This window comes from Doryrhamphus excisus, chromosome 4 (assembly GCF_030265055.1).
Source record: "Doryrhamphus excisus isolate RoL2022-K1 chromosome 4, RoL_Dexc_1.0, whole genome shotgun sequence".
Taxonomy (NCBI): domain Eukaryota; kingdom Metazoa; phylum Chordata; class Actinopteri; order Syngnathiformes; family Syngnathidae; genus Doryrhamphus; species Doryrhamphus excisus.
In genome coordinates this window covers 14,790,609-14,813,513 of record NC_080469.1, presented here as the reverse complement: position 1 = coordinate 14,813,513, position 22,905 = coordinate 14,790,609, and the positions used below count along the sequence as shown (strand labels likewise).

Below are 22,905 nucleotides of genomic sequence, written 5' to 3'. Positions count from 1 at the left end.
ATGTTTGAATGGGTGAAACCTCTATGGAAAAGAACCTCCAAAGGTTCCCAGTGTTTGATCCCTGTGAGTCAGCAATGGAACCAGGGGGTCAAATCACATGCTGAATAGGCTTTTCGGAAGTCTTGTCCTGGCTAGCGGCGGCCAGTCGTCCGACCCTGCTTGAACAGTGCACAAAAGGGAGGGCACGGGCCACAATTGGATGGGATTCTTTTTTTTCCCCTCCAATGGAAAGTCCAGTTTTGAATAGGGTCTGGCTGGCTGAATTGCGTACCTCCCTGATTTGGAGAGGGCCTGCTGAGGTCAGGGTTCAGCAAAATTTGACGCGAGCTGTGGGAAAAGGCGAGCGCCGTGCCCACACAACCTGCCGGCAGCCCTGTCACGCAAAATGCCCCTTAACCTCCCCGAGGGGCGGACCACCAGTCCCAGGGATGAAAGGATGAGAAAGGCTGTATGGGTGGGAAAGGGACAGAAAGCAGAGGTGAAGATGGGTGGGAAGCTGCAGTAAGACAAAGTTGGAGGAGGGGCACGCAATCAAAGCTGTATCACTGTGGTTGCGGTAATGTAGCAGGTATGGCAGCAGGCTAGTAGACAGTATGTGACATAGTGGACATAATGTGAATGAATATTATCATCCTGAGGAGATGGAACGTTTATGTGGGGGATCATTTCCCCATCGGATGATTCAATCGTGGCGGAATGTCATTACCAACACTAACCGCCCCCTCCAGAACCGACGAAAGTTGGTGGAACCTCCTCTTATGTTGTGTTGAATGGAAGCTAGCAAGGTTAGCTTAGTTTAGCATGCTCATGCAGTTGTGTGTGTGTGGATGAGTATATTTTCACATTGTATTTTACCGTTTTATGCAAGGACGGTTTTACGGTGCGCGATGACGACTTGCATGATGAGTGAAAATAAAAGACAGGAAGCATTATTTTTGCACCTAGCTCGTCTTAGCCGTAAGCAAACATATACAGGTGATGCTCAGTGAATTTGAATATGATGAAAACGTTGACTTATTTCAATCATTACAGTCTCAAAGTTAAACTTGTATGTGCTATACATTCATTACAACACAGACTGATATATTTCCAATGTTTATATGTGTTAATTTTGATGATTACAACTGAAAACTAAAAAAAAAAACCAAAACAACACATCACTTTAGAAATCAAGGTCCCACAGTCTGGAGGAAGAGAGGAGCTTGAGGTCCAGTGTGACGTTTCCACAGTCAGTGATGGTTTTGTGGGGCTATGTCATCTGCTGGTGTTGGTCCACTGTCTTTTCTAATGCCAGAACCAACAATGTGGAAAAGTTGAAGGCCACTATCAGAGCAACCTGGGCTCCCATAACACCTGAAGAGTGCCACAGATTGATCAACGACATGGCATGCTGTATAGCTGCAGTAGTTAGCAAGTAGGTCACACAGTCAGGAGATCGGGAAAACCTGCATGTTCTACCTTGTGCGTGCATGGGTTTTCTCCAGGTTTTCCTCCCACATTCCAAAAACATGCATGTTAGGTTATAATTGATGACTCCAAATTGTCCATAGGTATGAATGTGAGTATGAATGGTTTGTCTATATGTGCCCTGTAATTGGCCTGCGACCAGTCCAGGGTGTAGCCCGTTCTCGCCCGAAGTCAGCTTGGATAGTATCCAGCATACCCACAACCCTAGTGAGGATTTTCATTAGGTTTCAGCTATAATTATTGAAATTAACAAAAACAAACATTTGAAACATATCAGTCTTTGTGTAATAAATGTATAGTGTATACAGATTTTGCTTTTTGAATGAACTTACTATGACCGCTAAATATTGCAGACTAATTATCGTCTGAAGAATAATCCACAAAATCAAAGTACAGATGTCATCATAGGACGTGGGTATACTATAATCACAATGTCAGTGAATTGTTGTGTTTTTTGCTGCATGTCCAGGTTGATCTCAGCGTCCATAACATTGCTGCATCGCGGTCAATGGGTTTATATCATGTGGCCATAGAACCACTTTGTACTTGGCCAGATATGAGGGACAGAGAGCAGCAAGGTCACCTGCTCCTCATCCGTTTTTCCACTGTAGCCAGCAAATCACAATTTGGGGAGAGTGGGGTGGGGTGGGGGGGCTGCTTGCTGACCAACTTCAGTCTAGACGGCTCAATACGCAGTTGAGTTTTAAACCCGCTTGTCTGGGAAAAGAGCAGACGTGAGGTAAGGTAGGAGGGAGGGGGTGTGGACGTGTGACAGCAGAGATGTGGTGGTGCATTTTAGCCGCTGCCGCCGCCACGGACAGCAGCTCTCATTGAACAACCAAAGAGTCACTGTCGAGAGGAAAAGCAAATGGAGACAAAAGAGGGAGGGGAGACACCATCAAGCTAGCCCAGTTGCTGGCTGTGACTCCATTGTCAAGGTCAGCGAGCCACAGTGTAAAAAGTCGCACCACCTGACCCTCCTCCTGCCTCTTTGGCCGTCTGTTTTCCTACTGTTCAAGCCCTACTCCCCCACAGTAGTACCCCCCCCCCCAACAGTCTGGCCTGCTCACTCAGCATACACAGCGGTTGTAAAGGCCAGGGGATCCTCTCTGGTCTACGCCAGTGCTGCAGCTGAGCATTTAAAGTTTTAGAGCACATTTCATCATCTACTGGCATCATGAAGACAGGTTGCGATGGTAAAACTTAATAAAACGTTCAAAATGCTGACTGCACTCAACTGCTAATTTTCATTACTTTCAAACTTTTGGCTGTCCGCTTGATAAAGAATAGGTGACATTGCACAATGATCTCATCTTTACAGGACTGGCATGAAGCCCCCAGCCTCCCCCTCCCCCCCCCTTTTTTAAGTTTTCTTAATCAATACTGTGCACAGAGAAAGGGAAAATTGAGATTGGCTCACTCCGGGTTTTGCAACATTGATCAAGTCTCTCAAGGCAAAAGAAAGCCAGTGAATGAACGAGACATCTGCTGAATCATTTGACAGCAGTGCAGCAATCCATTACTGGGGGACTCGGACGTTATCTCTTGTGGGCTACTCTGATGACGTGACGATGTAGAACTGACCTGAGCTGATGACTATGATGAGGCATGAGGGAGAGCAAAGGTCAACGCAACAGTCATATAAAGTGGGACATGAAGCATTAACAAGAATAGATTAAGTGGATTAAGCCTGCTAAGTATAATATTTAAATGACAACCGTTTAGTAAAAACATGAGTTTTCACAAGTTTGCAAACACACCAAAATGCACGTCTGTTTGGTTTAAATTAAACCTTTGAATCAAAGTGTATATTTTAAAAAATCGATTTGGTGTATGTATATTTAAGTTGACAATGGCACTAATACCCACTCATCACAGTAAATATACATTTTGCTCGAGAAGCGTTATCAAGCCTCCATAGCGTCCCCCATACAGTGAGTATTGAAAACACCATGCCGAGTCCGAAATGTTTCACTTAGTGTTGTTATGGCATTTTGAGTCCGCCATTGTTTACTTTTCCAAGCTAACAGCATTTTCATCGCAACCACGTAGCAAATTGGACACATTTTTGCCATTGTCATTAATTAAGGGGCTTTGCACTATTTATTATTTTGTATTACTGATTGGCCTGAAGGTTAAGTCTTTTGTTCTTTCATTGTTATATCTTATATAGCTCACCCGAAGTCAGGTGGGATAGGCTCCAGCATATCAGTGAATCGAGTGAGGATAAGCAGCATAAAAAATGGATGGATGGATATTATATTAAACCTCCATTTTTACCAACATGCTGGTAGTAACATCATGGTCTCAGGGCTCTACATTAAAAACAAAAATGACTTGCCCATGGGGAATCCTTAAGGTGAGAACTACTTGCCCGAACTTGCCCCATGTAAAATGAAAAGACTGTCGTAATGATATCATCTAATTTTTGTGGCATCACATGAGAATCTCAAATAAAGATTAAATGATTATCATTTCTTGTGGTTGTTTTCCTACATGGATCATGACGTTGCATGGAAATCTGGATTGTCAAGAGACTTCTAGGCACTTTGCCTTGATAAATAAAAGTATGGTTAGTAAGCAGTGATATTTATATGTTATGCACCACAATGAAACATTATTGAATAGACACATTTGTGTACTAGTGTACTAGTAAAGTTTTTAATCCAGTTTTTAATCCAGAAAAAAAAAATGCTCAATTGTGAAGCAAAGGTGAGAAAAATACACAGAGAAATGGAACCTCTAGATTTTGTAGCTTGTGCAAAATCAGCACTTGGTATTGGATCTAATGGGTGGTGTTTCATTGTGACCACTTCAAATTGTCACAGCAATGTGATTCACTCACCTGTGCCATCATTTGATTTGCTGCCGCTAATAAAATACTTGTTTAGGAGGCACTGTTTCATCACTTTTTGGTGTTTTCCTTCAGAAGTTGTTGAAGAATTAGACGATGTTGGCAGGGACGCCATGATAGATGTTTTCCTAGTCAAACCATCGCTGATTGGTTAATCGCGAACAAGAACGGGTGTGGGTAAAACGCGGACTGTGGACCGCGGTCTAAATAAACAATTCTGATTGGCCCATTTCAAGATTTGCAAGGATTGGTTTGCAAATTACCACCGGAATTACATCCGTGTTTTACCAACACCCAACAAGAACCGCTTTTAAAAATGCAGTATGGCATGCCAAAGTGCACTTGCCCGACGGGAATATCACTGATTGGATTTACTTGCACAAATTTTGTTTTAACTTGCTCCGGGCCATCGGTACATCGTTATTGTCGAGCCCTGGGTCTGGTGCTGAGGTTCATTGGAAACATCAATTTCAACATGACATTCCGAGCCAGAGTATGATCCCTGGAAAAATGGTCTGCAAGGCGCACAAGCAACAACTTTATGTTCCGCCATTAGTTTGAAGGTGACATATTTGCGTATGGGAACGTCTTCCATTTTTAAACCGGCAATGATTTATAACCCTCTCACATTTTTAATTTCTGACTGCAATCTGAGATGCAAGATCCCACACCTCGACAAATTCCAATGACTAATTCAACATTTCTAAGACTATCTTACAACAGAAGCTTCTTGATGTTTTTTCAACCGCAATAAAATAAAAAGTTTAAAGAAAATGAGCCTAGATTCAATTAAAGTGCTCAATTTCCAAAACTGAATAGCATCCACACATTTATTTATATTCAGTGACTAATGTGCAACTTTCACTTTGTTCCAAACTATGAATGAGCTGGCAACAATTAAACATTTTCCATCAGTAGTGACGCAAGTGCAAGGTATAATAAGGGTGATCTGAACAAGTAACTTAGAGCCATTTGGTAACAGAGTTGCTCACGCTGTGTTGTTTCCTTCAAATGGTTCATTGATTGGCCCTCACCTGTGCCTCATCGACCGTGCAGCCAATCAGCAGACGATGGAGAATTTAGAGCCACACGCGTCACCGGCCCCGATGACACACACACACACATACACACACACACACCATGTGCCAGACATTTGATGAAAGTTTCAGACACTGGGCGCCACATGAGTCACCGAGCACAGCCACCACCCAACGTGTGCCAGGACCTCAAGTTCACCATGTGCACAAATGTGACTGAGGACAGGGGTTGACGAGACACTTCCGTCTATGGATTGTGATCATCATTTGATCCAAAGTGCCTCATTATATTGTACCTTTTGTGAATTTAATAGCCAATTTAAATCACAAATGGAAATGAATATTGTGGGGGAATCCCTAGGAGCTCTTGGCAGCTACAACATAATTCTAATTGTACGCATAACTTACATTATCATATTGATTTTTGGGGCTGCACGGCGGAAGAGTGGTTAGCGCGCAGGCCACACAGCTAGGAGAACCGAGTTCGATTCTACTCTCGGCCATCTCTGTGTGGAGTTTGCATGTTCTCCCCGTACATGCGTGGGTTTTCTCTGGGGACTCTGGCTTCCTCCCACATTCCAAAAACATGCTAGGTTAATTGGCGACTCCAAATTGTCCATAGGTATGAATGTGAGTGTGAATGGTTGTTTGTCTGTATGTGACCTGTGATTGGCTGGCGACCAGTCTAGGGTGTGCTCCGCCTTTCGCCCCAAGACAGCTGGGATAGTCTCCAGCACCCCCGCGACCCTCGTGAGGATAAGCGGTAGAAAATGAATGAATATTGATTTTTGTACATCAAAACTGGACTTACATTAAAGTGTAGGAACGCAACTTGCACGCAACCCAAGGACCACCCCTAGCAAGAAGAGTGAATCCGTCCTTCACAGAAAAACAAAAAAAAGCAGGCTTTGCTACACATATTAAAATAAAACCTTCAGTGAACTACAAACATGAGTTTTATTGGTTTTTCTTCAGTGAATAGGCTAATCTAGCATATTGATGTTATGTGTTAATGTCCTCACTACCCCTCCATGTTATATTATTCCATCTGATACAGCAAATGTTAGTTAGTTTATTATGTTAAAAATGGACAGTCTAATTTCCAGCATCAATATTATATTTTGGCCAACATACTTCTAATATATTACAGTAGGACTTCTGAGACATATTTTGCATTTTAAAAGTGTTGAAAAGTAGTATAATACAGGACCTTTAAATAAAATTTGTTGGTATATGAAAGTTGCGGCCGCCATGAGGTTAAACAAATATTAAAAATTCCACTCATTCTATGTTAAGCAGCATACAATACGTAGTCCTGTCATTGTGTGATGACTCACCTTCTGTTTTAACACATTTATTTTGATCTTATCTGCCGGCATCAGCCTCCTGCAAATCTAAATCATGCTAATGTGCCCCATGGATTGTCGATGCTGAGCGGGCAGGCAAGATTCAACATGAGATCGTCTTCAAAGATTTTGCAGGGTAGGACTTGCAGCAGTGCCGTTGTTTACTTGGCAGCATACCTACCGACGTCCATGCACACAGGTGAATATGAACTCATGAATGTCAAAATTGCAAGTAACATTCAGTTGTGACAAGATGTCATAGTGATAGATATCAAAGTTGATGCGACCAACGCCATACTTAATCAACAATTGACAGAATGTATAATCAAACAATTAATCAAAGTTACTTATTATAAATGACTTCACCCCACCGGTCATGCAAGGCCGTCTTAACTGTGAGTCATCTCTAAGCAAGCACATAATTCAATAAATCAATCTGAGCACTCAATCTGACACATTTTAGCAGGCCAAGAAAGGCATGAGACGTTTTGAGTCAGGATGTAACATGTTCCACCGAGAGATCATCTGATACAATTGTCAATTCAAACTTTCAGCTTATGTGAAGAAATCCTAGAAAAGTTGCGTGGTCCCACATTGAAGTAAGGGCAGCCAATGATGAATCGAATCAATATTTTGGAGACACACTCATTGACAGCCAGACACATAATACAAATAGGAATATTCTGAACCATCTTTGTAAAAATTTAAATCTATTTAAATGGGTTTAACATTATTATCATAATGTTCAAGTGCATAAAATGGCTTTTTCGCGCTTAAAACACAGAGATAATAGAAAACAAATAGAAATAAGTGGTCATGCACAACCCCGATGTACAGTATGTGGCCAGGTATATACTGCTCAACATCCAATATAGTTCATGGATTCCTCCGGTGGGGTACGACAATTACACAAAATAAATAAACGCTGATTATTTCATGGCTGCTGATTGGTTAGCACGCAGGCCACACAGCTAGGAGACCTGAGTTCAGTTCCACCCTCGGCCATCTTTGTGTGGAGTTTGCATGTTCTCCCTGTGCATGCGTGGGTTTTCTCCGGGTACTCCAGTTTCCTCCCACATTCCAAAAACATGCTAGGTTAATTGGTGACTCCAAATTGTCCATAGGTATGAATGTGAGTGTGAATGGTTGTTTGTCTATATGTGCCCTGTGATTGGCTGGCGACCAGTCCAGGGTGTACCACACCTCTCGCCCGAAGACAGCTGGGATAGGCTCCAGCACTCCCGCGACCTACGTGAGCATAAGCGGTAGAAAATGAATGAACGAATGATTATTTATTTAGACCTAACCTGCTATTACTTTTTCAATAATATTTTTAATCTTTGTTTTTCCCTTTTTTTTATCACTAGTACAAATCATAATTTGTACTTCATATGAACACATTCTTTCCTGCTTTGTTTGCTTTCCTTAATCATTTCATAAGCTACAGTATCTATGATGAATATCTATCCTTTTCTCTCCCTATTTGAAAATGTTGACACCTAAAGAAACAAACATGGCAAAGCAATTTTATGTTTTGCATTTTGTTCTCTTAATGTAGAAAAAAATTAACAGAGCCTTGACCTTAAAACCAAGTCACATACTGTGTTAATGGCCCCTCGAACCTACATTTGGCCACTGCATCTCCCTGCAATGTGTCCTGAGAGAATGTCAGTGGTGTGACGTGTTTGTGACGCAGGGTGCAACATTGTGCAGAACCCCTGCGAGCAAACACCCAGAAGATCATTCTGGTCCTATCACATTACAGACCTCTAACATCTCACCATTATCCCCTCATCGGGTCTCCATGGGCTTAGTCATCTCCCCACGCATTTTGTTCATGGCCTCGCTATCGTGGGTTTTGTGCCGAGGGGCTGTTACGCTTGTGCGAGTGCAGATATCATGCGCTACGTGCGAGAACACGTGATGTAATGTAGTTCATTGATATAATGTGACATGATTTGCTAATTTAGACTTACTGTGAAAGAATAGACTTTCTTTTCAAATAAAATAAAGTTAACACTAATTTTAAAAATGCCAGCCAAAAACAAGCCAGTCTAGCAGCCCACCATTCCTTCATGGTATAATGCAACATGGCACACCGGGGGAAATGCTCTAAATTGGTGCTTGCTTATCCACAAGCATTAAAAAGGATGAAAATATGGTTTTAGGAAATTTGGTAGAGAAACATTTAGGTGCTAAATTGACAACAATTACCACCACCCACTTAGGGACTAGATTTAATAACATGATGCATGGAAAACAGGACAGATTCTCATGTTTATATATGTATATAAATTTAAAATAAAATAAAAAACAATATGCACCAAGCGTGGTACCAAAAATTAATTTTGTATCAGATCCAATTAAGTCTTGGAGGACGACAACTCTCTGGCAATATAGTCTTCGGTGTGTATATCTAAACAAGCCAAAAAAGGCCAACAAACTTTTCCACAACCTTTTCTGTCTGAGCAGGAGGATGTTTGCATAGGAGTTGTACTGAGGTTCAGGTGTAGAGCCCCAGGCTTAACTAATCCTGCTTCAAGTGCCCATCCCATTAGACCATGTAATCAGGAATGTGCCGCAAAGCAGGTGTGTAAATAATTCGTATTCAATAAACGTTCGTTTACCGCAGTCTGCTTTGGATACCTGGTGTTGGTGACGTCATGACAGACACTGATGGAGGAGAGGAAGGTGGAGATAAGGTTAGTAAGGAGTATTTTCACAGACTTGCGAGTCCAGACACAGGCTGAGCGAAAATAGCTCAAGGGGCAAACAAGGTAACCTCTTTCAAAAGACGCTTCAGGGGGTGTCTGCCAAGTCCCACACAATACTGTCTGCACTGAATAGCTGTGCTTCGGAGTCTCGCACTGCAGAACAAAATATCTTTAAATGTCTGGGCGCATCAAATCTAGCCCCGAGCTGCTCATCTGAATACCAAAAATGTTCACCTCATCCCCTTAATGTGTCACGTTATGCACATACAACGGGAGTACAGCTTTCCTGTGCATGTGTAGGAGCAGTTAAGATTGCTGAATTGTGCAAATGCATGAACCGGGTGCATTTTTTCCAACTGAATTTTGACCTCTTATTTTGTCTGATGTGCAGAAAGGTATTTATCACCCTTCAGAGACAGATCAAGGAAACGTGAATCAATGTCACTGGAGTCTATGAGATCATAATACACACAGAGAGGAATGCAGACCCTTGACTCCCCTCTGGTGCCCTGGGTTAAGCCTAGCACATAATCATGTTGCACTGAGGTCATGGACGTGTCTTGCGGTCGTGACAGCACAACCACAGAATATGTCACTATAGAGCTATAATCAGATCCTCTACATAGTAACTGTTGTCAAGAAAAAGGCAGAGGGTAACACCGGCTAACGTGCTTGAAAGGTTAACATATCCCTTACAAGACATGCCTGTGATTCACAGGGAGGGCCCCCCCTCCCGTTATTGGTTGGGGGCAAAGGGTGGCCGACAAGTCCGGACATGTCAATGCCAGCCCGGACATCCCCATTAAGAGGCAGCTTGGTTCTAAAAGTAGAGAGAGATGGTGCGCATGGATCAAATGTCTGGTTGTTTACAGGGTGTTTGCCCAATGACACAGATAGGAACATGCGAGACAAGGAAACAGGTGATGGTTCGCCTTGCTCTTCTGACAACATGACAGTAAGCAAAAGCAAAAAAAAAAAGAAAAGAAGAGGAAGAGTCAAAAAGTGGGCATGTAGACTTCAGTGTATGTTGACAGGACAGGGTTTCTAATCCCTGATCTGTAAGTACCTCTGGGAGGTTGCTGCTCTGTAATGAACAATCTTGAAAGCTGAGACACATGACAGCGAAATGCAGTGAATTCTGCACTATTAATCGCACACGAATATAAGCCACACCCACCAAATTTAAAGAGAAAAAAAATGCAGGGTGCAAAACTTAGGAAGTCTCACACTCGGCAGACATGCTTGTGCTGGATGGTGCATGGGGCGGAGCTGATCGGCGGAATGCCGCATTATATTGATCGTACCACCCCTAATTTGTACATAAGCCATAGGTGTCCACGTCATAATATGTGATATATAGTACACATGAAGATCCATCCATACATTTTCTATGCCGCTTATCCTCACTTAGGGTCGCGGTTATGCTGGAGCATAACCAGCTGTCTTTGGGACGCCACACCCTGGACTGGTCGTCAGCCAATGGCAGGGCATATATAGACAAACAACCATTCACACTACCATTCAAAGATCCGTTGTGGCGTCTCCAAAATCATGAAAAAACTGAAAGAAACAACCAAATTCATACAGACAGGTGCTTTAGTTGACAGAAGCAGCGTTAGTTCCCATTGACGGGCTCCAGGAAACACGTTCTGGAAACAATTTTTTTTTAGAAGGCTTTATAATTGAAATAGGTGTGTTCCATGACATACATTGTTAGCTCCCTCGTGCCAACTGTTTTTTCTCTTGAGCCGGCAATGAAAATGGGAAGATGCGTGTTCATTGACATAAGGGTTGTGGATGATAGGCAAAATTCCAAAAAAGTGAAGTTTTCCTCTCATGTGTGCTTCCAATAATGCCTCGCAAACGTCCGTATAGTTGTATTATCATTTATAGAAGCGATGTCATAGTTCACAGTTTGATCGGGATTACAGAACTTTTCCTAAAATAGAATGGAAATTATGAGCCAAAGGACATGTCCAAGTAGTGCATATTTTCTTCCATTTTCAGTTTCTGTACGTGTATGTGACGAAATACTTTTGTCCATGTAATCTAACGTGGAAGCAAAAGTGCAACAAAGTGACTGGCTGTGTCCCTTTCTTTGTTTCCCGAGGCCAGAGTGCATCCTCTGTGAGTCCGCCAACGTGCTCAGGCCTCATTCAAGGGTAATGTAGCAGACAGAGCAGATTACACTCTTTTCTTCATTCTCTGAGCTAAGCCTAGGCAGCCCTCCCTGCCACTGCCTTGTCTCCCACCGTCTCTGTTGTGATGTTTGTTTGCTGATGTATTTGCCAACATATTTTTTCACATTTTTGCTGTTGTTTTTTTGTTTAATTAGATTTTTACAATGTGCCGTGAACTAATAACAAACAACAAAGCAATGGGTCGCACTTTGGACACCCACAGGTTGACCATGTGATGTCAACTGCAAGGTCTCTTGTCAACTATTTAGCTTGTTAGCTTCCCACGCCGTGAGTGAACGCTAATAATTAAAGAGAGGAGTGTTTCTGGGGTTGAAAGTAATTGAGGCATTCAAACTGTAATTTTATTCTAAATAATTTTGACGTTACCTGGAGAGCAGCAACGGGTACAAGTGTATGCAAGGGTCAAAATAAGTGCTGTGTATGAAAAATGTGTACAAAGTATCAGGGCTGGACTACACTCTCGTTCCTGACACGGAATGTTGAAAGCTGTTGAGTCAAAGTCTAATCGTAGGTGTGTGACAAGATTAAAAGGTAATGACAAGACTGAAAGCTGTCTCGCAGGAAGCTAGCAGGCAGAAGTCCATCAGACAGTCAACTACAGTATAGTATAGTACAGTAAAGAACGGAAAAAGGTAGAAACAAACTTTTTGTTCTGATGAAAGACGGTAGGCAAATTTCTTTTTCTTTCTTTCTTTTGGTAGGTCCCATGTTTATATAACCATGGATCACAATATTCTGTGTGCTTTAAAAAATCTAACTCTAAAATGGCCAATACCAAAGGGGTTGTGTTTTGAAAAATGTCTGACTAAATGAGTTAACTATTACTCAATGTTAATTTTTCCTGTTGCAGTTCTGTGCTGCATTCATCTGATTTGAGAAACAAAGACTGGTTTGAGTGGCCTGTAGATAGGTATCGGCAGCACGTGTTTTCTTAAGTACTTCAAGAGCATTCTGAAGAGTCCCATATTGGTTGTGTGCTGTGGACAGTGCTGTGACCCGATGTGGTATGTTTACATACGCTCACTCATCCATCTCACACACAATGGAGATGGAGGAATGGTGGGCAATGAGGCATATAGTCCACAGCCTATTTTATTGCAGTGAACAATGGCTGCCTAGAACTGCTTTGAAAATATCTACTTATTTGTTTCGGAGTTGGAAGGAGAGAATGCCTTGGGGCATTAAGTAATTCAGTGTAGCAATACTTTGACTCAAAAGATAGGAATAATCACGATTTACGACTTGCATGGATCCTGTTATGTTTAAGACGACAGATTCTTTAATTGCACATTAAGTGAATTTAAACAATTTTACAGGATGGCCAACTTTGATTGTGAGGTATGTTATTTGATAGGTTCACCGTCATGTAACCACACAGATTGCTCCATCTCGAGACCCTGCGCCAGATACTGTGACACTGTCGCAGACCGAGGCAGACAGGGTGAAAAGAGAGCATTAAAAAAGAGCTGGCATATGAGTAAGACCCACAGGTTTGGCATCCAGTGGTCTTGGCAGAAACACAGAGAAAGATGGCTGAGTGCATTCCCATCCCTGGCAGAACAAATGGAACTGTTGTTCGGGTTCAGACAAGCTGGCCCTCGGAAAGGACACTGCGGGAGTAAGGTGGAGGGGTGGGCGGCCCAGACAGGGACAGATGAGGACACTGGTGAAGGGTGGCAGCCTTGCATTGCTCACACCACCCACATCCAGCTCCAACAAACAGCGCCAAACTGTTTCCAGAGGGAACAATTTGGAGGAATTAAGGTCAGACTTGGTGCAAGTTATAAATGAAATAAGAAAATTCTGCACACCAAAAGTTTTTTTTTGGTTCTGAAACTATTTACTTATTTATTTATTAAACTTAGATAGAAAGGGAGTATGAAGATTAAAGCATCAATCTAGAATTTTTCATCAATGTTATACATTAAGCATTGTGCTGATAATACTACTACCTTCGCTTACCTTAGCTTTAATGCTAATGAGTTGTGTTTGTCCGACATTATGTGGGTCCAAGAAGCTCTATTAGTGAGCATATCTTGACCGACATGGAATTGAAAAGGTTAAGAATATAATAAGTGGCTAATTGTCATTCATTGTTTCCATAGTCGGCCCTGGGTGGAAAAGGTTTAGTCACCCCAGGATAGACAATACTAAACACTACTATCGAAGCCAGTCTGGCTGTTCTCCACCTCGGTCCTCTTCCCTCTGCTACTGTTCAAGAGAGGAGCTGCCATCTCAGTAGCAGTGTTGACAACCATTTGGCGCATGGAAAGATTTGCGATAAACTAAGCAGAACTGTTGAGCTAGTACGACCGCATTTGTTTATGTGCTTCATAACAATGCACCCGAGTGAAGACAATGGAAATATGGCTGACCTACATGTTTATGCTTGTTGGACACGTGGGTGAGTAGATGAGTGTATGCACTCAAAGAGCAGGGAATTCTTGTAACTGTAGACAAACCACTTCCAACATTTTCTAACCTCTCTGTACGTTTCTGTATTGTATTTAAGTACACAAACACACACAAAGTTAAAACAATGCTTGTCATATGTGCAACAGGCACAGAGTAATAACATGAAAACAGATGTTGTGAGGTTGAATTAATTATTACACAAATAGTTTATCCACAGAGACATGGCTTTATTCACAAAGGGGTTTTTGTGGTCCATGTGTGCCAGCCAGAAGAAAATACAAAAACACAGAAACATGTCCAATTATTCAATTTTCATGGGCATGCACATGATATAAATTACAACATAACAATGTGAGAAACTTGTATGATCTGGGTACTTACCAGAACTTTTTATGATAACAAAATGCAAAGAGGCCAAAATCATATAAGCCTTATATGATGCACAATTTATAAAAGAAAACTGAAGGTAACAGTTTTAAGTTTTTTCGATTTCTTTTCCATATGGGAGTACTCTTATTATTCATGTCTTTTTCCTAGGCCTGTCAAACGATTGAAAATTTACATCAAATTAATCATTTGTTGAAAAATGTGTTGGTTGATTTATTACTCAACACCCAAAACCATGAAGACAAGTAAAATACAGTATAGCAGAACGCAAACTGAGTAAAGTGAGAGAAGAAAAAAAAAACAAGCTTTAACATCTGATTGCATCTACACAAGATTAGCACTAAACACTTCCTTTGTGTCTGACAGCTACAATAGGTAACATCAACTATGATTCGCATTCGAGACAATCCTCGCAGATGTAGATGCAACACAACTAACCGCCTCCCTCCCTACCTTGCTCTTGGCAGAGCAGAGCGATTTCCACCTGGATGGCCTTCAACTATGTGCCAAGAGGATGTCACGGCAGCTCCATATCCTCTGTGTGACAGTGTAATTCTCTCTGCCCTGCAGCCATGTCTGCAAAACTCAGACAGTTTACATGTTCATGTGGCTACATCGCGCTGGGGAAGAGTGACATGCCAAGTATTCTGCGCATTCATTTGATTTCTGGCACTCGCAGATTAACCCCTCCGACATGAGCTGTCAGAGGTGTGATAAAGTCAAAGCGGGTGGTGCGTTTGATCTTTCATTGAGTTTGGGGGGTAACACCACCATGTGGTTGCCTCCTGAGTCTTCTGCTTTGTTACATTTTAATATATGATTACAGCTACCTGAGCAGCATTTTACTGCCGATCATCACAGCAATGACCCTATTATGTGGATGAATGGACATGGGGAGCGGGAATCTGTCATGGTTCAGACATTATACAACCCAAGTATGTAGAAGGAAATTTGATATGATTTCACATTTGATGACAGAGTTGAAGTGAAATGAACTACATTTCTAAATCAAGTTCACTCCTTGTAATACCATGTGATGCAAAAAACACTTCATGTTGTCACACAAACCTGCAAAAAAGCTGTAATATGCATGTCGGGGCATCGATGTCGCACCACCTGCTTGTCCACTCTGATTACGCTTTGTCTTACCTCCGCTGCACACAGTAGCACCGTAGTAAATGTACAAATTGCAGGGGAAGCGTTAAAAACACAAACACGACATACTGTTGTGAGTGTGACAGAGTTGCATGTGTTCATACTAAACACTGGAAGGTCTCCTGTTATGTAAAAATGATTGTTTAATGATGTTAAAACGGCAATATGTCATTAGAGCCTGCTTGTGAGAACAAAATGTGAGAAAAATCCTGTGTCTCGCTCCCTTTGTTGGTAAGTTTTATGATATATGTAGTTAATCTTCAGTAGATACCCTAACCTAACATGATGTTAAAGTTAAAATATAAATATCTAATCTATATCTATAAAATAATACAACATACACTTCAGAAATGAACACAAGGCAACAAATGAGCACATGTTCATCGTTCACCTACAAAGACAGCCATTCAAGATGGTAGAAACACCAGCAACCTCCTTGCACCTCAAAAGTAAAATGACCTGGTGATTGGTAAAGCTCTTGAGAGAGGTATGTCTGGTCTCTGGGCTCATCAATGAATACAGAGACAGCACTATTTATACTCCACAGACAAAAGAACAAGACTGACTTTGCTCTCACAGAATTAAAAAAATGGCGATTAGTCTGTGCTGTTTTCGGGATGAATCTTTGTCTACATGAAATGTTTTTTTCAGAAAGATGTTTTTCCGCTATAACCAACAAGAAACCGACAACAAAGGCCAGCTAATTTCTAATTCATGTGAAGATTGTAAATGAGCTTCTAATGGATTCTCCAATGTAATTTAAATCCAAATTAAGCCACAGTGTCTGCTTAGAGTCTTGAGTCCATGTCCCTTTGCTTCACCTTCCACAGACGGGCCACACTGTCCTGGTCCTGGGTCTGCCCTCCTGGCCTGCAGGTCATTGGACGCGCTGATTACCCGCAAGTCCTTGACACAAGACAAATCTGCACGCTTTCATCTGTGTCGGTGGGTCGCCCCTCAAAGCCTTGTTACAGGATTGGCGCTCGCCAATTAGCACAATTAGCTTTTGGCAAGCTGCCGGAGGCGTCACATGGCACCAGCTTTGCACTGATGGTACCTGACAAGCCCACAGATCAGTCATGTCTGCCATCGCAGGGGGTACGTTGGTTCAATAATGGAGAGCAAAATGAAGAAATGGCGCTGCAATCCAACAAAAATCAGGACACCCCATGATTGCATGCGTTTGTGTAAGCTAACTCTTCTTCTCTTGAACCGCTGCACACAAAAGGGTGAAAATTTGGCAAAACGTACACCACCATTGTGTTGCCTGTACTATTATTTTTCTGAATCATACACCACATGGTGGCACTGGTATTGAACCCCAAAGTTTGACCCTATAAGTCACATTGGCTTGAAATTTCTTGCACAGCTCAATGCACTCCACAACACACCCAATGCAACTTTAGAGTACATACGACATCAGATACAGGGTCAGGCAAAATGATCTGACACATTTGTGGGTCAAATAAAGAAACAAAAAAAGTGTTTTTATTTTCGAAAAGTACATATAATGCCATTTTTTCAGTTTCTTTTTCAGTTGCTGCGCTTTCACAGTGGAACGTTTATCAAAACAAACAAATCTGTAATTGCAACACAACGAGCATTCCATTTGCACTTCAATCTTGGTAGACATGATCCTGTACCAGCCCCGAACACCATCTTGTTACGAGTTAGACTTCAGAGCTAGTGGATCTGCATTGAAATGAAAATCAAACGGCCGACCTCGCACCGCCAGAACTGATTTAATTTTTAAAATATAATGAAACAGAATGGCATTATATGTACTTTTTTCACTTTTTGTACACTTTGTTTCTTTACTTTATTTAACCTACACATGTATCACATAATTTTGCCTGATCCTGTACATTATGAAGTATTGTTTGATATGTGTCTCTGGGTCTAGGTCTTGACCAAAACTGCCTTTTGTCTTTCCAACAAAGAGAAAGTGTAATTTATGTTACAATAATATTTTCACAAAACATTCTTAAAGGGGGTTCAGATGTCAAAACTGTCGAACGAGAATAAAATATAGGCGCACAATGGCTTCATGTGGGGAAATTTAACCAAATTAAGAGTGTGTGCGTGGGGAGCGCGTGGGGGTACAGTGTAAGACAGGAACATCTGGAGGTGGTTGTGCCATGAAGGAATGCAGATGTTCGAAGTAAAAGGCTTTGGACAGAGCACAGATCGACATAGCATCAATATACAGTGCAGCACGTGTATGTGTGTGTGGGCCCAGTTTACAGTGTTTAATCATCTTAGAAAACATACACTAACATCGGACAAGTCAGTGTTGATGTTGGAGGCCGACAACATTGGAGTAACAGGATGCTCAATATGGCTATAATTGGCTTCCGATCTCACTAGTAAGGATTATCATAGAAGATTTCCATCAGTCTACTTTGTGAAAATTCATTTTGTGGTCTTGGAACACACCTACAGAGAAGAGGTATGTATTAAAAAAAAAAAACAACCAAGCATAACTTGTGGCCTGGATAGCATTGCTATGTAGATAAAAGAACCCCAGACGATTTGGTAGCAAGATAAGTGGAAGGCAAGGTCTGGGGCAACGCGTTCTGCAACAGTACCAGTCTCATTTGGAGATTTATGTTTCCCCAGCTCTCTGGCTTTTGCCTTCAGCCTCAGAGGTGTAATCTCTGTGGCAGGGTGGACTGACAATCTTAGGTAACGCTATTTGAGATCACTATCTCCCATCAAAACAAGAAGCCAGGAAGTGTTCCGTCTGTCATTATCACAATTCGCCCAGCGCTGTGGTTTTCCGGCTAGCATCAACTGCAATCGGTTTCCTTACAAGTGACCTTGTGCAACTTTTTTTTTTTTTAAAACCTTTCCAGCTGAAGATGAAGCCGATGGCGTCATAGAGACATAGAAAATACATGCCTGATGTTGCTGGTGGATTGATCACACAACAAGCAACAAATCCTATAGCAGAGACATAACATTCTGATTAACACAAGCATGCACATCTGCAAGGCTGCTTATGATTGGGCGTGTTGGAGCTAAACACCTTGTCTGACAACACCGGCGCTCATCTGGTGGTCCTGACGAAGAGACAAAATAAACCAGCGACTTAATTACCTTGCCTGAACTCCATAGACACTGAAATGAAAACACAATCCTCTCAGCAAAATCCCCCTCTCTTCCTGTTATGGTGTTTACACCTCCTTTGCACAAAACTATTACAATGCATATGAAATCCTGAAAATAAAGACTGCACTAGAATGTATCATCCTCATCAAAAGTGAAGTTGCCCCAAATAAAAACTGTGATTTGTAAAATCTTTTCAAGGTAGAGCTTACACATAAAACTGTTTTCAAATAAAACTTGTGTGTTATTCTTTATAATCAAACGCCTCGGGTAATACTGAATTGTCAGTATACCCCGCTCTAAGAGATGGTTGTAGCTGAATGGATCTTTGATTGCTTTGAAGAAAGGTCGAAAAATACTGCATCAGTACACTGCAGTGCAGAGTGTAAGGCTCCAAGACAGGTGGTCATACGCACAGCACAGTTGTCAAAGGGTCTTCAAGCAAGACAACACTACTAAAACCCAGGGCTGTCAAATGGTTAACATTTTTAATCACAATCACAGGTGTCAAGTTAATCATGATTAATCACCATTTGCAAGTATGTCTAAAAGATGCCAATTTTTACTGTATTATATGGGAGTCTTGTCACAACATTCAGTTTGAGCCCTGAAGACAAAAACATTTCAAACAAAGACAGAAACCAACAGCCGCAAAGAAATATATACCTGCTCCTGCGCGTCCATAGTGGGGCAATGAATGGGTTTTTCCATGTATAAATAGCAAAAATAAAAATTTAAAAAATTAGAAAAGTAAAAATGAAGTTACATGTCTGAAATATACATTGGCACTTGTCACACAAGCATCCCCTGACCTCCCACTAGGGCCATTACACCATTCTCAACTCAAGTGGAAAAATATGCCCCACCTCCCTCAAATCACTTTCGCCACAGCATCCTCAATCTTGATGGTTCCCAGTAAACATCCACCCCTGTCACCCTCCCTCTAAAATATCCTAGAGGAGGTCAACTGAGAGATTAAGACCATTCAAATGGGGTCATGGAGATCAATGATCAAACGGGGAGAGGGCTCAGCCCCTATGGCACCACTCCACCCCCTTTATTATCAGACTTACTGAAATAGAGACAAAAAAGCTGGCTAACAATTACTTCCCTTAACTATGACCCAGCCACCCTCTTAATCTGCAGCGACAGCAGAGGCGTCACCTATGGCTGTCACTGACCGTCGAACCAATCATTGATCAGGACGTCTCCATCACCTAGTTTATGTTTTTTTATTAACAGAGATAAACACATTAATCTTTGAAAGGAAAACTGCACTTTTATGGTTTCATATCCATGTTGTAACGGGCACATTCATGATAACATGTGATATATGCCGTATTTTGATCATTACTGGAACTTCCATCCTGGAACTTCTATTGTTTTCACATAGCAACATAGAACTCTACACCTGGCATTAACATTTTGTACCGTTTCAAAAGCAACGTTTCTCCTCAGCTGTTATTTGGAACTGTGCAAGTTTGTGTCGTATTGTCCTGAGATACTTCTTGCATACTAAAATGTCCTTATCAAGATGTGTCTCATCTATCCATACTATGAAAACCAAAGTGAGTCTACACTTTTGATTTGACTATTTAGCTGCTTGCATCCTCCATAGCGCAGTTTCAGTTTTCTTGATCTGTGAGTTCCGCGGCATAAGTTCCGCCCAACTGTCTGCCACTTTGTGCCATTCAGGAGGTACTCCTAAAATGGTGATTTAGGACGACCGCTGAAAGACATTTATATGGCTGGATTTTATTCGATATACTCGATTTAGTTCAATATATCGTCACACACTTACTGTAAACCAGATTTAGCTACAGCTACTTTCCATCTGCAGTCCTTTGGCAAGTGGGTTAAATCAATTTAAAACAAGTGTGTTATGCAGGTATGCAAAAATGTATACTAAGAGAGCCAAGAATTATACAGACAATATTAGTATATATATAATAATATAATAATATAATTAGCTTATTACTTTGCCTTGCCTACACAGTGGGGAGAAAAGTATGTGATCCCTTGCTGATTCTGTAAGATGAATAATAACAATAAAGATTTTTTATGGTAGGTTTACTGCAGCAGAGAGCGAGAGAATGTACAAAAAAAACAAAATTACATTAACTAAAGGTAAATGAATTACTGTAATTAGCGTTTGATTGATGGAAAGCATTTGATCTCAAAGCAAAACATGGCTGAGTACTCGGGGGAGAAGCCTTTATGGGCCAGCACAGAGGTCAGACGTATCTTGTAGCCGGTCACCAGGGTTGCACACATCTCAAAAAGGACTCTTTGCAGAACAGTCCAGTTGCGATCAATTGAATGCCCTGAGAATACAATGACCTGGATGAATGAGAACATTCACAGCATGACTCTTAGAAACAGACTCAAAGCAGAAGTTTTCCACCTTCATGTTTGACAGTATGGATGGTGCTGTGGGGGTCATATTCAGCCTTTCTCTGAATTTGATAAGCAGCGTTGAACACATTCTGGCAAATTCTTTCAATGAATTAAGTCAGAGCCAGAACATCTGGTGACGTTGGCTCGCAGAAAAAGACTATTTCCACTCTACGCTGCATGAATTCAAAAGCACTAGGATCAACCCTAATTTACTCGAGCTAAGCTTATTCAGATGATAATCATACCACGATAAAAAAATCTTTACATGCTTCCTGACAAAGAAAAATCGAAATGCGTTCTCAATGGGGCATGTGATTGTGTCAGCCATCAAAAGGAGTCAAGAGAAAAAATGTCCTTAGACGGCATACACATTGTCTGCGTCACTGACTACTTCTGTCAAAACATGGCAAATTGATGATTAATGATATGTTTACACACATGCTGCTAAAGCGTTGAAAACCCCGTCACCGTCTCTATTCTTCTTCTTGGCACTGATGTCGACATTGTGCGGAAGTTGAGACAAAAAAAAGCTTGTGTTGTTTTTTACAAAAACAACATAGAGTGTAATTATGATTACGTTATTTGTGGTACTTCACCACTTTCTGGTCCTGTAAGGCTATGACACATTTGAGATGTAGCTCATCTGTGCACTGCAACTCTGCCACAATGCAGAAGATCTTGATTTGGTACAGTGGAAACAGATGTCCTCAAACTCATACCAGGCATTGTTTTCCTCGTGCTCGACTAAAGTTTAAAGGGATGATTCAGGACCACATTACCTTGGGATCGAAAGAGTGACCAAGGGGGATCTGTCCTGTCATCTAGGGATTTTGACAACAAACATAGATTCTTCAAGCTCTTGATTTGGGAGAGGAGCTGCCGTCATGGGTATTAAGGTTGGATATACAAGCCAGACCCTTCATCTTTCCATCTTCATCATTTGTGTCATTCCTTCTATTTTCCACAAAAGTGAGTCCACCCTCCCCTTTATTCCCATCTCTGATTTGATTTAGGGCTTACAGAGTACCACCAGTTTCAGTGTCTCATATTCCTCTTCCTAAGTTAGCAAAAGTGCAAACATAACCACAGAGAGGTCTACTTCTAACCACAAACACAGACAGCATTTTCTAAAACAGCCTCTCGTGGACGCAGTCCATTAGGTTCCACCATCCAAACAGACCTGCTTTGTTGAGGTGTTAAATCAACAGGGTGACCTCCCCTCCACTCCTACCCAGCTTCCTTGGGCCCCTGATGGCAGGAGATTGATGTCAACAAGGAATTATGTCCCATGTTTCCTTCCAACTCCTCCAGAACCACTAGCACAGAGAGCCCCAGTGAAGCCTTAATAGGTCTACAAAGCCGTATTGGGTGACCGGCACCTTCCTTCACCCCTGGCTCGAACTGTGCCAGAAACACCCAAATAGTGACGCTGTAAACAAGGAATGCTGCAGAAGACAACATTGGCCGAAGCCAGTGTGTTTGTGTGTTGAGGAAATGAGCCACCTTTTTCTGTCAACACAGGAGTTACTGTGAGAAGGAGGCCAATACAGGGACGTCATACGTGTACAGTGTCATCACCAGAGGGGAATTTAGACCTGCTAAATTTTGGTTTATTTCAAGAGGCCTTCAAGTCATACATTTACAACAACCTGTAAAGCAGCTGCCATCTTTGGTGGTTAGAGGAATTCATATGTTCCAATAAATCCCTGTCCCAAAACATAATTTCACTCATATGGGTGGCAAATCAAATTTCTGAAGTCTAAATCCCAGTCAGAACTTTAATGACTGACACAATGTGGTTTTCTTTATAGGCTTCAATCAGTG

The 22,905-nt window shown here is 41.6% G+C and overlaps 1 protein-coding gene across 5 annotated transcripts in view; it reads right to left on the bottom strand.

Annotated features, from left to right (window-relative positions):
- The window catches only part of LOC131128643 (ADP-ribosylation factor-like protein 15), an 89,304-nt gene that overhangs the window by 12,504 nt on the left and 53,895 nt on the right, over positions 1 to 22,905 (bottom strand). Inside the window, exon 5 of one of the 5 annotated variants that reach the window (XM_058071695.1) lies at positions 7,909 to 21,008. The exons of the other annotated variants lie outside the window; for them this stretch is intronic. Within the exon in view, the coding sequence (XP_057927678.1) occupies positions 20,940 to 21,008 (69 nt within the window). The 3' untranslated portion in view covers positions 7,909 to 20,939. Of the gene's footprint in view, positions 1 to 7,908; positions 21,009 to 22,905 lie in introns of those variants that run through there. 5 annotated transcript variants of the gene reach the window in all.